Genomic DNA, 12,742 nt, shown 5'->3' on the forward strand with positions numbered 1-12,742 from the left:
ATGCATACATAAATGAATATATATATATAAATGAATATATATATATATATATATATATATATACACACACACACATACATTTATATATATATATTTATATATATACATACATGCATATATACACATACATGCAAATATATACATACGTACATGTATACAATACCTTTTATATACAATACCTTTTATATACACATTCATATACATGCATATATGTATATATAGACATATACATGCTTATGCGTAAATATCCGCATATACATGCATATACGTATATATACATGCATATACCTTTATACGCTTATACATGGATAAATGTATATATACATGCATATACGTATATTTACATATATACATGCATATACGTATATACACATGCATACACGTATATACACATGCATACACGTGTATATATACATGCATACACATATATATACTATAAATCAGAGGTGTGGACTCGAGTCACATGACTTGGACTCGAGTCAGACTCGAGTCATGAATTTGATGACTTTAGACTCGACTTGACAAAATGTAAAAAGACTTGCAACTCGACTTAGACTTTAACATCAATGACTTGTGACTTCACTTGGACTTGAGCCTTTTGAATTGACATGACTTGACATGACTTGCTACTTTCCCCAAAACCCAAAGATGAAAAAGTTATTTGGGAGCGCTCCGTATTTTTCATTGTGTACTTGTCTATCAGCGTTGCGTGTGTCAGCTGGTGTGGTCTCAGTACAACAGTCAATCAAATTAGATCTACTTTGTTTTCATCACACAGCATTCATCCAATCAAATTGCAGGACAACCAACGAAGAAGACATGTCCAAACCACACGCCAGTGAACAAAAAATGATACCTAAAATAATTTTGTTTGGGTATAAAAATTACGAGGTGGTCAACACAAAACGGTTTGCAGTATGCAACACATGCGGTTTGAAAATTACTGATGGAGAGGCAACAACTTCCAACTTCGTCCGGCATTTGAAGTTGCACAAAGAACGGTAAGTTTTGAATGTAAGATAACGTTTATTGGCTAAGTAACGAGACTTTTATTTGCTGTGTAGTTAAATCAGTGAGGCTGTAAACTCACTGCTAACGTTATAACGTTATTGCAAACACGGGAATCTGTTGCAGTTCACTACCTTATTCATACTTTTTGTTCAGTGATTTTTTTTAAGCAGGGTTATCACACGTAACGTTAGACGGCGGTCAGCAGCACCGCGTATTTTAGCCACCTAAAAAAAGACAAAAATAGTAAAATAAAGGTCAGTTAAAATGTATACTATATTATGAATATGTGTACCGTTTTAGCTAGCTTTCTGACATACTGTTGGTTGTTTACCTCAGTGGTCCCCAACCACCGGGCCGCGGCCCGGTACTGGTCCGTGGATCGATTGGTATCGGGCCGCACAAGAAATAATTTTTTTTTTTTCTTTCTTTTTTTAAATTAAATCAACATAAAAAACACAAGATACACTTACAAGTAGTGCACCAACCCAAAACAACTCTCTCCCCCCTTTTGTTCTGGGCATTGAACATGAAGACTCTTCCTTCACTGTTCCGAGTGGCCATGAGAGTCTTGGCAGTGCCTGCCTCCAGTGCTCCAGTGGAGCGAGTTTTCAGCCATGGTGGCATCATACTACGCCCCCATCGTGCACAAATGACTGACAGACTCTTGGCTAATTTGGTCTTTTGCAAATGCAATGCAGCATAGGGCCCTGACATATAAAAAGTACAACTTTTTTGTTATGTTCACGTATATGTCATGTTTTTTCAATGTTAACACTTTTGTACAAATAAGTACATTTGCACTTTATTTTTTTATGTGTTTGTTCTGTAAAGGAATGAGTTAATGTTTAAAATGACTGGTTAATAGTGCTATTATAAAGTGCAATGTCAGCACAATTTTCTTTCCTGCAATTTAAAATGCACTTGTTTTAATTAATAAATACAGCGTTTGAAAAGCATACACAATCTGTGTTAATATATTAGTCTGTGGTTAAAAGGACTTGAAAGGACTCGAAACTCAAAATGCAGGACTTAGGACTTGACCTGAGACTTTCCAGTCTTGACTTTGGACTTGACTCAGGGCTTGCCTGTCTTGACTCGGGACTTGAGGGCAAAGACTTGAGACTTACTTGTGACTTGCAAAACAATGACTTGGTCCCACCTCTGCTATAAATACTCATATTGTATATATATATATATATATATATATATATATATATATATATATATATATATATATATATATATATATATTCATATACAGTACAGGCCAATAGTTTGGACACACCTTCTCATTCAATGCGTTTTCTTTAGTTTCATGACTATTTACCCTTGTCACTAAACTTAACTAAAAAAGTACTTAACTGAAAACATGTTTTATATTCTAGTTTCTTCAAAATAGCCACCCTTTGCTCTGATTACTTTTTCGCATTCTCTTGGCATTCTCTCGATGGGCTTCAAGATGTAGTCTCACCTGAAATGGTTTTCACTTCACAGGCGTGCTTGAAGCTCATCGAGAGAATGCCAGGAGTGTGCGAAGCGGTAATCAGCGCAAAGGGTGGCTATTTTGAAGAAACTAGAATATAAAACATGTTTTCAGTTACTTCACTTTTTTTGTTAAGTACATAACTATGTGTTCATTCATAGTTTTGATGCCTTCAGTAACAATCTACAATGTAAATAGTCATGAAAACAAAAAAAATTAACACATGAATGAGAAGGTGTGTCCAAACGTTTGGCCTATACTGTATGTACGTATATACATATATACACATATATGTATATATATATGTATACATATATATACACACATATACACATATCTACATGTATATATACATATATATGTATATAATCTGCAGATTACCTCTAGTTTATTGTACTTACAAAAATGCGCAGGTGTCTTGCACACACTAGACCGATGGAGCCGTTTTGCTCTGGGCCGCAGATCACCAGCACTGTCGGCTGCTTCTTGGCTAAAGAGTTGAGCGGGTAAGCCTGGAGAAAAAGCATAAATAGAATCCGATGCTTAGAAACAAAAGCAAACGTTTCAGGGAGTAGAAAATAGAAAGGGTTATTGTGAGAGAATAAGTATTTAGTATGTACCCATAAGACTTAAAGGATTCTAATGCACTGCATGTTATTTAATGTGTGCGCCTCTGCCTTCCCCTTTTGTCACCAATGCGGGATGGCGGGTGTGCGGCCACTCGGAAAAAATACCTGTGCTCTCACAACAGGATGCTTCCCTATATAACTTGCTTTCTGTGTGGATACTGTGGTCAAAAATATCCACCATGATGACAATTAAATGCAAGTCATAAATTGTAGCAGGCAACAGTGTGCAGGAACGTAATCGGAACCTATCAAACAGGTTTCGCTGATGGAAATTCTAAATATTCCAGATTCACATTTTGGTTGTGACCACTTAATCCACTAACAAAATGATCTATATGCAGTGGCGGGCTGTGTGTTTCCCACCTAGGCCTTCAGTGATGTCCGACTTCAATGATTACCTCTCAAAATACCATAATTGATGTAACCACATGACCATTGCTGGAGAAATACTATACAGATACACATTTACGCACTACTGAACATTGAAATACATCAACAGTGTACAAAACGGGTTATTTTCTGGCGCATTTAAAAATCAATTCAAACGCATCAGCAATTAAAACATATCTTATGTGGTACTGTCAAAATTAAAGTTCCAAAAAACGTTTTAAAAGTGAAAAAATAAAATATTTGAACTCACTATTTGTAGCACCTATTCGACGGCGTATAAGCCAGTGGTACCGCTAGTAGTCGGCTTATTCGAGTGGAAATGGCCAGAACAGCTGAGCTAGCTTCCGGGGTTGGCTGAGATCGTCTCACAAGATGTAGTTTCTCTTTAAATATCCTTCTTGAAAATGGCCTTGCGAATATATATCTGCCACCTAATCAACATTTTCTTCTCCTTCTATGCTCTCCCGGTCTGGCTACGGGGCAACACTTCCTGTTTCCTGCTAAATTGAAACTTGTAATTGGATACTCATTACTTGGTATCGGATTGATACCCAAATTTGTGGTATCATCCAAAACTAATGTAAAGCATCCAAACAACAGAAGAATAAGTGATTATTACGTTTTAACAGAAGTGTAGATAGAACATGTTAAAAGAGAAAATAAGTAGATATTAACAGTACATGAACAAGTAGATTAATAATTCATTTTCTACAGCTTGTCCTTAATAATTTTGACAAAAATAATAGAATGGAAAATGACACAATATGTTACTGCATATGTCAGCAGCTAAATTAGGGGACTTTGTTTGCTTATTTACTATTAAAAACAAGTTGTCTTGTATGTTCACTATTTTATTTAAGGACAAACTTGCAATAAGAAACATATGTTTAATGTATTGTAAGATTTGTTGTTAAAATAAAGCCAATAATGCAATTTTTTGTGGTCCCATTTATTTAGAAAAGTATAGAAAAGTATCGAAATAGTTTGGTACCGGTACCGAAATATTGGTATCGGGACAACACGACTAGAAACACACTTGGAGAGCGCAGACCTCCGCCAGGCCCTATCTCCCAATAAGAAATAATAATTTATAAAAGTCTTAAATCAGAGGGTTATCTGGACCGCCCAAAAAATCGAATCATTTGATCCATCACTGACATTTCCTGAAAGTTTCATTAAAATGCATATTTTAATATGCAAGTTTCTGTCTTGCCTCTGGTGAGGGCGGTCGCATTTAACCAACGTCTTCACCACTGCTTAATTTTCTGCGCTCCCTCCTTCCCTGCTTGCTCTCTTCGTTTTGTCTTGTCTGAACTTTTTTGAAGCCCCTTTCTTTGCGCTGTCCCCAAATCTAAACATCAAACATGGATATGATCAGCTGGACTCTCGACGCAATTGACAGGAACAGGCTGTTCTGACAAACACCCCCGAGGACACCTCTACGATGGACGCTTTTGACCCCCCCCCCCCCCCCCCCCTCTGTTGCGAGTTGTTGTGATTATATGTAACATGTTTATGTGTGCTATGCTATGTGAGGTTTTTCCCTTGGGGTCCAGCCTTAGACTGATATTTTTTTTACTCTTCCCCCCTTTCCCAATATCACCTTTTTCCCACTTTTTTTAAGGAGCGTCGTAAGTGGCTGACCCGTCAGCGGTCCCGTCTTGTCTCCCTGTAAACGTATGTCTGCTCTTAGTGGGACTGTGCCGAAAATGAAATTTCAGTTCTTATGTGTCTTGTACATGTTAAAGAATGGACAATAATAAAGCATCTTGAACTCTTGTATCCAATCCTAGTCTCGTTAACATCAGGCTACCTAGATAGGCTACTGTCAACAACTTGTGATCTGTTTGACTATCGCAACTGTCTATCAACTGTATGTGTTCTCAAATTCATCTGCTATCGGCCCCGGTGAGTGTCCAATCCAATCGCGTAAATGTCACGTTCAACCTTAGGCCAGCTAGAAGGCCTTACTGACAACAACTCGTGATCTGATTGGCTATCGCAACTGTCTATCAACTGTATGTGTTCTCAAATTCATCCGCTATCGGTCCCGGTGAGTGTCCAATCCAATCGCGTAAATGTCACGTTCAACCTTAGGCCAGCTAGAAGGCCTTACTGACAACAACTCGTGATCTGATTGGCTATCGCAACTGTCTATCAACTGTATGTGTTCTCAAATTCATCCGCTATCGGCCCCGGTGAGTGTCCAATCCAATCGCGTAAATGTCACGTTCAACCTTAGGCCAGCTAGAAGGCCTTACTGACAACAACTCGTGATCTGATTGGCTATCGCAACTGTCTATCAACTGTATGTGTTCTCAAATTCATCCGCTATCGGCCCCGGTGAGTGTCCAATCCAATCGCGTAAATGTCACGTTCAACCTTAGGCCAGCTAGAAGGCCTTACTGACAACAACTCGTGATCTGATTGGCTATCGCAACTGTCTATCAACTGTATGTGTTCTCAAATTCATCCGCTATCAGTCCCGGTGAGTGTCCAATCCAATCGCGTAAATGTCACGTTCAACCTTAGGCCAGCTAGAAGGCCTTACTGACAACAACTCGTGATCTGATTGGCTATCGCAACTGTCTATCAACTGTATGTGTTCTCAAATTCATCCGCTATCGGCCCCGGTGAGTGTCCAATCCAATCGCGTAAATGTCACGTTCAACCTTAGGCCAGCTAGAAGGCCTTACTGACAACAACTCGTGATCTGATTGGCTATCGCAACTGTCTATCAACTGTATGTGTTCTCAAATTCATCCGCTATCGGCCCCGGTGAGTGTCCAATCCAATCGCGTAAATGTCACGTTCAACCTTAGGCCAGCAAGAAGGCCTTACTGACAACAACTCGTGATCTGATTGGCTATCGCAATTGTCTATCAACTGTATATCCCCGTTCGCTTACAGTGCACGGACGCCCGCATTGTTGATTCTGAAGGCAGCATGGCAACATAAGCTATCTGAATTCTGATTGGATACAAACCAAAACTAAAAACAACAGCACTGTAAGAAGCATAATATGACATGAAGAGAAAATGAATACTTTTAGATATAAATAATTGTATCTTTAAATTCTGGTTATGTTAGACCAGCAGAGAAGGCCTTGCTGGCCCCGACGGCCCACCACTGTCTCCACGTGTCTACACCCACTAATAAATTCACAGAAATAACGTCATCTCCCTCTGGAGCCTATTTACTACACAAGCAGTGAATCCAAGCTGAAGAGACGGCAGCAGTTATCTCCATCATGGCGCGGTCTCAGTGGATATCCAGACATGGCTCTTGTGGCCCCTGGGGGCCGCGGGGCAGACGGTGTTACACAGTGAGGCCAGAGCGGCAGGAGACCGTGTTACAGTAATTTAATTTCCCATGAAGATTGATGAAACATAATATATTGAGCTAGCTTTCTATTTTTATGACCCTGTGCTATTTCCATGCAAGGTTCTAAAAGGTGGTGAACAGAACCATAAATGTGGATAAGTACATTATATATTCCCTTATATAGTGGCCACTGTACTGGGCATTTATTAAAATTCAGTAGATAGTTATTTTGTTGTTGGTTTTTAATATGTCCTGTCCAGCCAGCCAGGCAAATAGTAGGGATGTCCGATAATGGCTTTTTGCCGATATCCGATATTCCGATATTGTCCAAATCTCTAATTACCGATATCAACCGATACTGATATCAACAGATATATGCAGTCGTGGAATTAACACATTATTATGCCTAATTTGGACAACCAGGTATGGTGAAGATAAGGTAGTTTTAAAAAAAAAGTATAAAATAAAATAAGATAAATAAATTAAAAACATTTTCTTGAATAAAAAATAAAGTAAAACAATATAAAAACATCCATCCATCCATTTTCTACCGCTTATTCCCTTTGGGGTCGCGGGGGGCGCTGGAGCCTATCTCAGCTACAATCGGGCGGAAGGCGGGGTACACCCTGGACAAGTCGCCACCTCATCGCAGGGCCAACACAGATAGACAGACAACATTCACACTCACATCCACACACTAGGGCCAATTTAGTGTTGCCAATCAACTTATCCCCAGGTGCATGTCTTTGGAAGTGGGAGGAAGCCGGAGTACCTGGAGGGAACCCACGCAGTCACGGGGAGAACATGCAAATAATATAAAAACAGTTACATAGAAACTAGTAATTAATGAAATTAGTAAAATTAACTGTTAAAGGTTAGTACTATTAGTGGACCAGCAGCACGCACAATCATGTGTGCTTACGGACTGTATTGATATATATTGATATATAATGTAGGAACCAGAATATTAATAACAGAAAGAAACAACCCTTTTGTGTGAATGAGTGTAGTAAATGAGTGTAAATGGGGGAGGGAGGATTTTTGGGTTGGTGCACTAATTGTATGTGTATCTTGTGTTTTTTATGTTGATTTAATAAAAAAAAAACAAAAAAACAAAAAAACGATACCGATACTGATAATAAAAAACCGATACCGATCATTTCCGATATTACATTTTTGCGCATTTATCGGCTTATCGGACATCCCTAGCAAATAGTATTGTTAATGTAGATGTTTATTATTTATTATTATTATGTTTATTAAATGGATACATTTAGTGGTTGGCGCAGCCGGACCAGAGCAGGAGAAAATATAAAGATATTGCAAGGACAAGAGGGGGACAAACAACAACAGAACTCTATCAGCAAAAATACGATATGTACAAATATGATACCAAAAATTATAAAAACGAACTAGCGAGTGAAGTAGCTGGTAATAACACATAAATGACAATGAACATTATTGCACTATTATTTTATATACACGATCAGTCGGGCGTGTCTCGACCTCCGCCGAAACCCTGAAGCCGACTCACCGAACCCCTAGGGTTCGATCGAACCCAGGTTAAGAACCACTGGTCTATACAATACCAACCAGATCGGTAGCAAAAATGGCTTTCAGGACTGACTGTGAATAATTGGCCATAAGTCAGTGACCATTGGTCAAATGATTACACAACTTGAAAATATCTGTATAACATGTAAGGTATATGTCTCCCCTAGAGGGGGGGGGGAGGGGGGAGGGGTTACCCACATATGCGGTCCTCTCCAAGGTTTCTCATAGTCATTCACATCGACGTCCCACTGGGGTGAGTTTTTCCTTGCCCTTATGTGGGCTCTGTACAGAGGATGTCGTTGTGGCTTGTGCAGCCCTTTGAGACACTTGTGATTTAGGGCTATATAAATAAACATTGATTGATTGATTGATTTATTGATATGGGGCACAAAAAATGGAGTGTCCAAATGACCTCTGCCAGGAGGTTATGTATTCGGTTGGGATTTTTTTGTGAGTTAGTCAGCAACATAACTCAAAAGTTTATCGGCAGATTTTAATGAAACTTTCAGGAAATGTCAGTAATGGATCAAATGATTAGATTTTGTTCAGATAACCCTCTGATTTAGGACTTATATAAATTATTATTTCTTATTGGGAGATAGGGCCTGGCGGAGGTCTGCGCTCTCCAAGTGTGTTTCTAGTCGTGTTGTCCCGATACCAATATTTCGGTACCGGTACCAAACTATTTTGATACTTTTCTAAATAAAGAGCACCACAAAAATTGCATTGTTAGCTTTATTTTAACAAAAAATCTTACAGTACATTAAACATATGTTTCTTATTGCAAGTTTGTCCTTAAATAAAATAGTGAGCATACAAGACAACTTGTCTTTTATTAGTAAGTAAGCAAACAAAGTCCCCTAATTTAGCTGCTGACATATGCAGTAACATATTGTGTCATTTATCATTCTATTATTTTGTCAAAATGATTAAGGACAAGTGGTAGAAAATGAATTATTAATCCACATATTAATTTACTTGCTTATTTTCTCTTTTAACATGTTCTATCCACACTTCTGTTAAAATGTAATAATCACTTATTCTTCTGTTGTTTGGATGCTTTACATTAGTTTTGGATGATACCACAAATTTAGGCATCAATCCGATACCAAGTCGTTACAGGATCATACATTGGTCATAATTTAAGTCTTCATGTGTCCAAGGACATATTTCCTGAGTTTATAAACATAATATAGCGGTATAGCTCGGTTGGTAGAGTGGCCGTGCCATCAACCTGAGGGTTGCAGGTTCGATCCCCGCTTGCGCCATCCTAGTCACTGCCGTTGTGTCCTTGGGCAAGACACTTTACCCACCTGCTCCCAGTGCCACCCACACAGGTTTAAATGTAACTTAGATATTGGGTTTTCACTATGTTAAGCGCTTTGAGTCACTAGAGAAAAGAGCTATATAAATATAATTCACTTCACTTCATTTTTTTTTTTTTTTTTTAAAGGAAATAGAATTTGTGATGTTACAAAATATTGATGTAATCATAGTAGTATCGACTACATACGCTCCTGTACTTGGTATCATTACAGTGGATGTCAGGTGTAGATCCACCAATGGAGTTTGTTTACATTTTGACGCCGATGACGCATGTTCAGCTATTCCTCGTCCTGCAAGGATGATACTTCTAAGAAACTTACTTTATTTGTCGCGATGGAGACAAGGATTAGTGATTTAGAAGTAGCTACAACACTGCCGACTGCGGCTGGACTTTAGCCGCTAGCTAGCTAACCATGTTTTAAAGCATCTCTTCCGGTTGGCGTTTCAGTGTTATAACTTCACCTTTATCGTTAGTTTTTAAGCCAAAATGCATCCGTTCTCCCTTTTCTGTCTACACATTGTGTCTGCTTGTAAGTACTCCGTGATTGTGCGCTGCCGAACATGCTCCTCTGCTCGTAAACCAGCAATGACACGACGTGACGACGACGGGGGCGGATTCATTAGTATCGCGGTACTATACTAATACCGGTATACCGTACAACCCTAGTTTCTAGTTGTTAAAGGGGAACATTATCACAATTTCAGAATTGTTAAAACCATTAAAAATCAGTTCCCAGTGGCTTATTATATTTTTCGAACTTTTTTTCAAAATTTTACCCATCACGCAATATCCCTAAAAAAAGCTTCAAAGTGCCTGATTTTAACCATCGTTATATACACCCGTCCATTTTCCTGTGACGTCACACAGTGATGCCATACAAACAAACATGGCGCATAGAACAGCAAGCTATAGCGACATTAGCTCGGATTCAGACTCGTATTTCAGCGGCTTAAGCGATTCAACAGATTACGAATGTATTGAAACGGATGGTTGTAGTGTGGAGGCAGGTAGCGAAAACGAAATTGAAGAAGAAACTGAAGCTAGTGAGCCATATCGGTTTGAACCGTATGCAAGCGAAACCGACGAAAACGACACGACAGCCAGCGACACGGGAGAAAGCGAGGACGAATTCGGCGATCGCCTTCTAACCAACGATTGGTATGTGTTTGTTTGGCATTAAAGGAAACTAACAACTATGAACTAGGTTTACAGCATATGAAATACATTTGGCAACAACATGCACTTTGAGAGTGCAGACAGCCCAATTTTCATCAATTAATATATTCTGTAGACATACCCTCATCCGCGCTCTTTTCCTGAAAGCTGATCTGTCCAGTCTTGGAGTTGATGTCAGCAGGCCAGGGAAGCTAGGGTCGATATTCTTCTCTTGATCATCTTCGGTGGCATAAGGGACGGTGTGAGCCAAGACATCCAGAGGGTTTAGCTCGCTCGTCTGCGGGAACAAACTGCCGCCATTGCTTGCCGTGCTACCGAGGTCCTTTGTCCCTGAATTGCTCACACACTCCGGCAGATTCAATGGGGGTCTGGCGGCAGATTTCTTTGACTTTATCGTTGGAAATGCATCTGCTTTGAGTGTCGCAGGATATCCACACATTCTTGCCATCTCTGTCGTAGCATAGCTTTCGTCGGTAAAGTGTGCGGAACAAACGTCCAATTTCTTGCCACTTTCGCATCTTTGGGCCACTGGTGCAACTTGAATCCGTCCCTGTTCGTGTTGTTACACCCTCCGACAACACACCGACGAGGCATGATGTCTCCAGGGTACGGAAAACAGTCGAAAAAACGGAAAATAACAGAGCTGATTTGACTCGGTGTTTGAGAAAATATTAGAAAAGGCATTTAATTCGCCAAAATTCACCCATTTAGAGTTAGGAAATCGGTTAAAAAAATATATGGTCTTTTTTCTGCAACATCAAGGTATATATTGACGCTTACATAGGTCTGGTGATAATGTTCCCCTTTAACTGTGTATATCTTTTTGTCGTCACGTGCATGTTTTGAAGTCCGAGGCCCGAAATGTAGGACTTCCCAAGTTTTTTTTTTTGTTTGCGGCGAGTTGAGATTTTAACGGGTGAGGTTATGTCCTTAGGAGACAAGACGTTACGGTGAGGTGGCAATGTTACAGCGTTGGCAGATTTGTGAACGCCTCGCCGGGTCACGTGGTGGTGAGGAAACTTGCAAAAACAAGTATCGTGTGTTGTATACTCAGCTGGTGAAGCTGCATGCTGCACAGTTCACGGCCTACGGAAGATAAAATAGCAGCATCAAATGTTGTGTTTTTGGATGATCACTTCCCTCCTCTGTACGGTCTCCACCTACTGTTTCTTTCCCTTTATGGCCTCCCTTTTATTGCACGCACTTATTCAAGAGAACCACTCGGGGAGAGCACGTCCGTCAGGAGGACAGTTTGATATTGGCCGGGGAAATGTTTCCTGCTGCTGCAGAAGCTATTACCAATCGAATAGTGTTGGATGTTTGCCGCTATAAAGGGAACAGAGCGCAATCATTTCAGGCCTTTGATGCATGGCTCTCATGTTAACTATGAAATAGGCCTGGTTTAGTCTGAACTTCTTACAGAGACCAGTTATTGTACGGATGTTGTCAAGCAATGATCTGTATAGTGCACAACCTCATGTTGATTGTGCAAATGCTAAAAATCAATGTATTTTTTGACCTATCCCACTTGTTTTTTTTTTCAACATTTTTAACATTTTCTCAATTGAAGAACATGTGCTGTGATTTCAGGGGACACACTTTATAGAGATGCGCGGTTTGCGGGCACAACCGCGGAGTCCGCGGATTATCCGCGAATCGGGCGGATGAAATTTAAAAAAATTAGATTTTATCAGCGGGTCGGGTCGGGTCGGGTCGGGCGATTGAAATAAAAAAAAATTAGATTTTAAATAGATTCAGGCGGGTGGCAGTTAAACCAATTCGGAAATATATATACATAGTTAAATGTTGTTACCCACATACGAAAAACGAGCAGGCACCTGCAGCATA

The 12,742-nt window shown here is 39.6% G+C and overlaps 1 protein-coding gene across 2 annotated transcripts in view; it reads right to left on the bottom strand.

The window, feature by feature from the left end:
* The window catches only part of yjefn3 (YjeF N-terminal domain containing 3), a 121,484-nt gene that overhangs the window by 20,162 nt on the left and 88,580 nt on the right, over positions 1–12,742 (bottom strand). For both annotated transcript variants that reach the window (XM_061977815.1, XM_061977816.1), the window contains exon 4: positions 2,896–3,006. In XM_061977815.1, the coding sequence (XP_061833799.1) occupies positions 2,896–3,006 (111 nt within the window). The remainder of the gene's footprint in view (positions 1–2,895; positions 3,007–12,742) is intronic.

This window comes from Nerophis lumbriciformis, linkage group LG18 (genome assembly GCF_033978685.3).
Source record: "Nerophis lumbriciformis linkage group LG18, RoL_Nlum_v2.1, whole genome shotgun sequence".
In the NCBI taxonomy this organism is placed as follows: Eukaryota; Metazoa; Chordata; class Actinopteri; order Syngnathiformes; family Syngnathidae; genus Nerophis; species Nerophis lumbriciformis.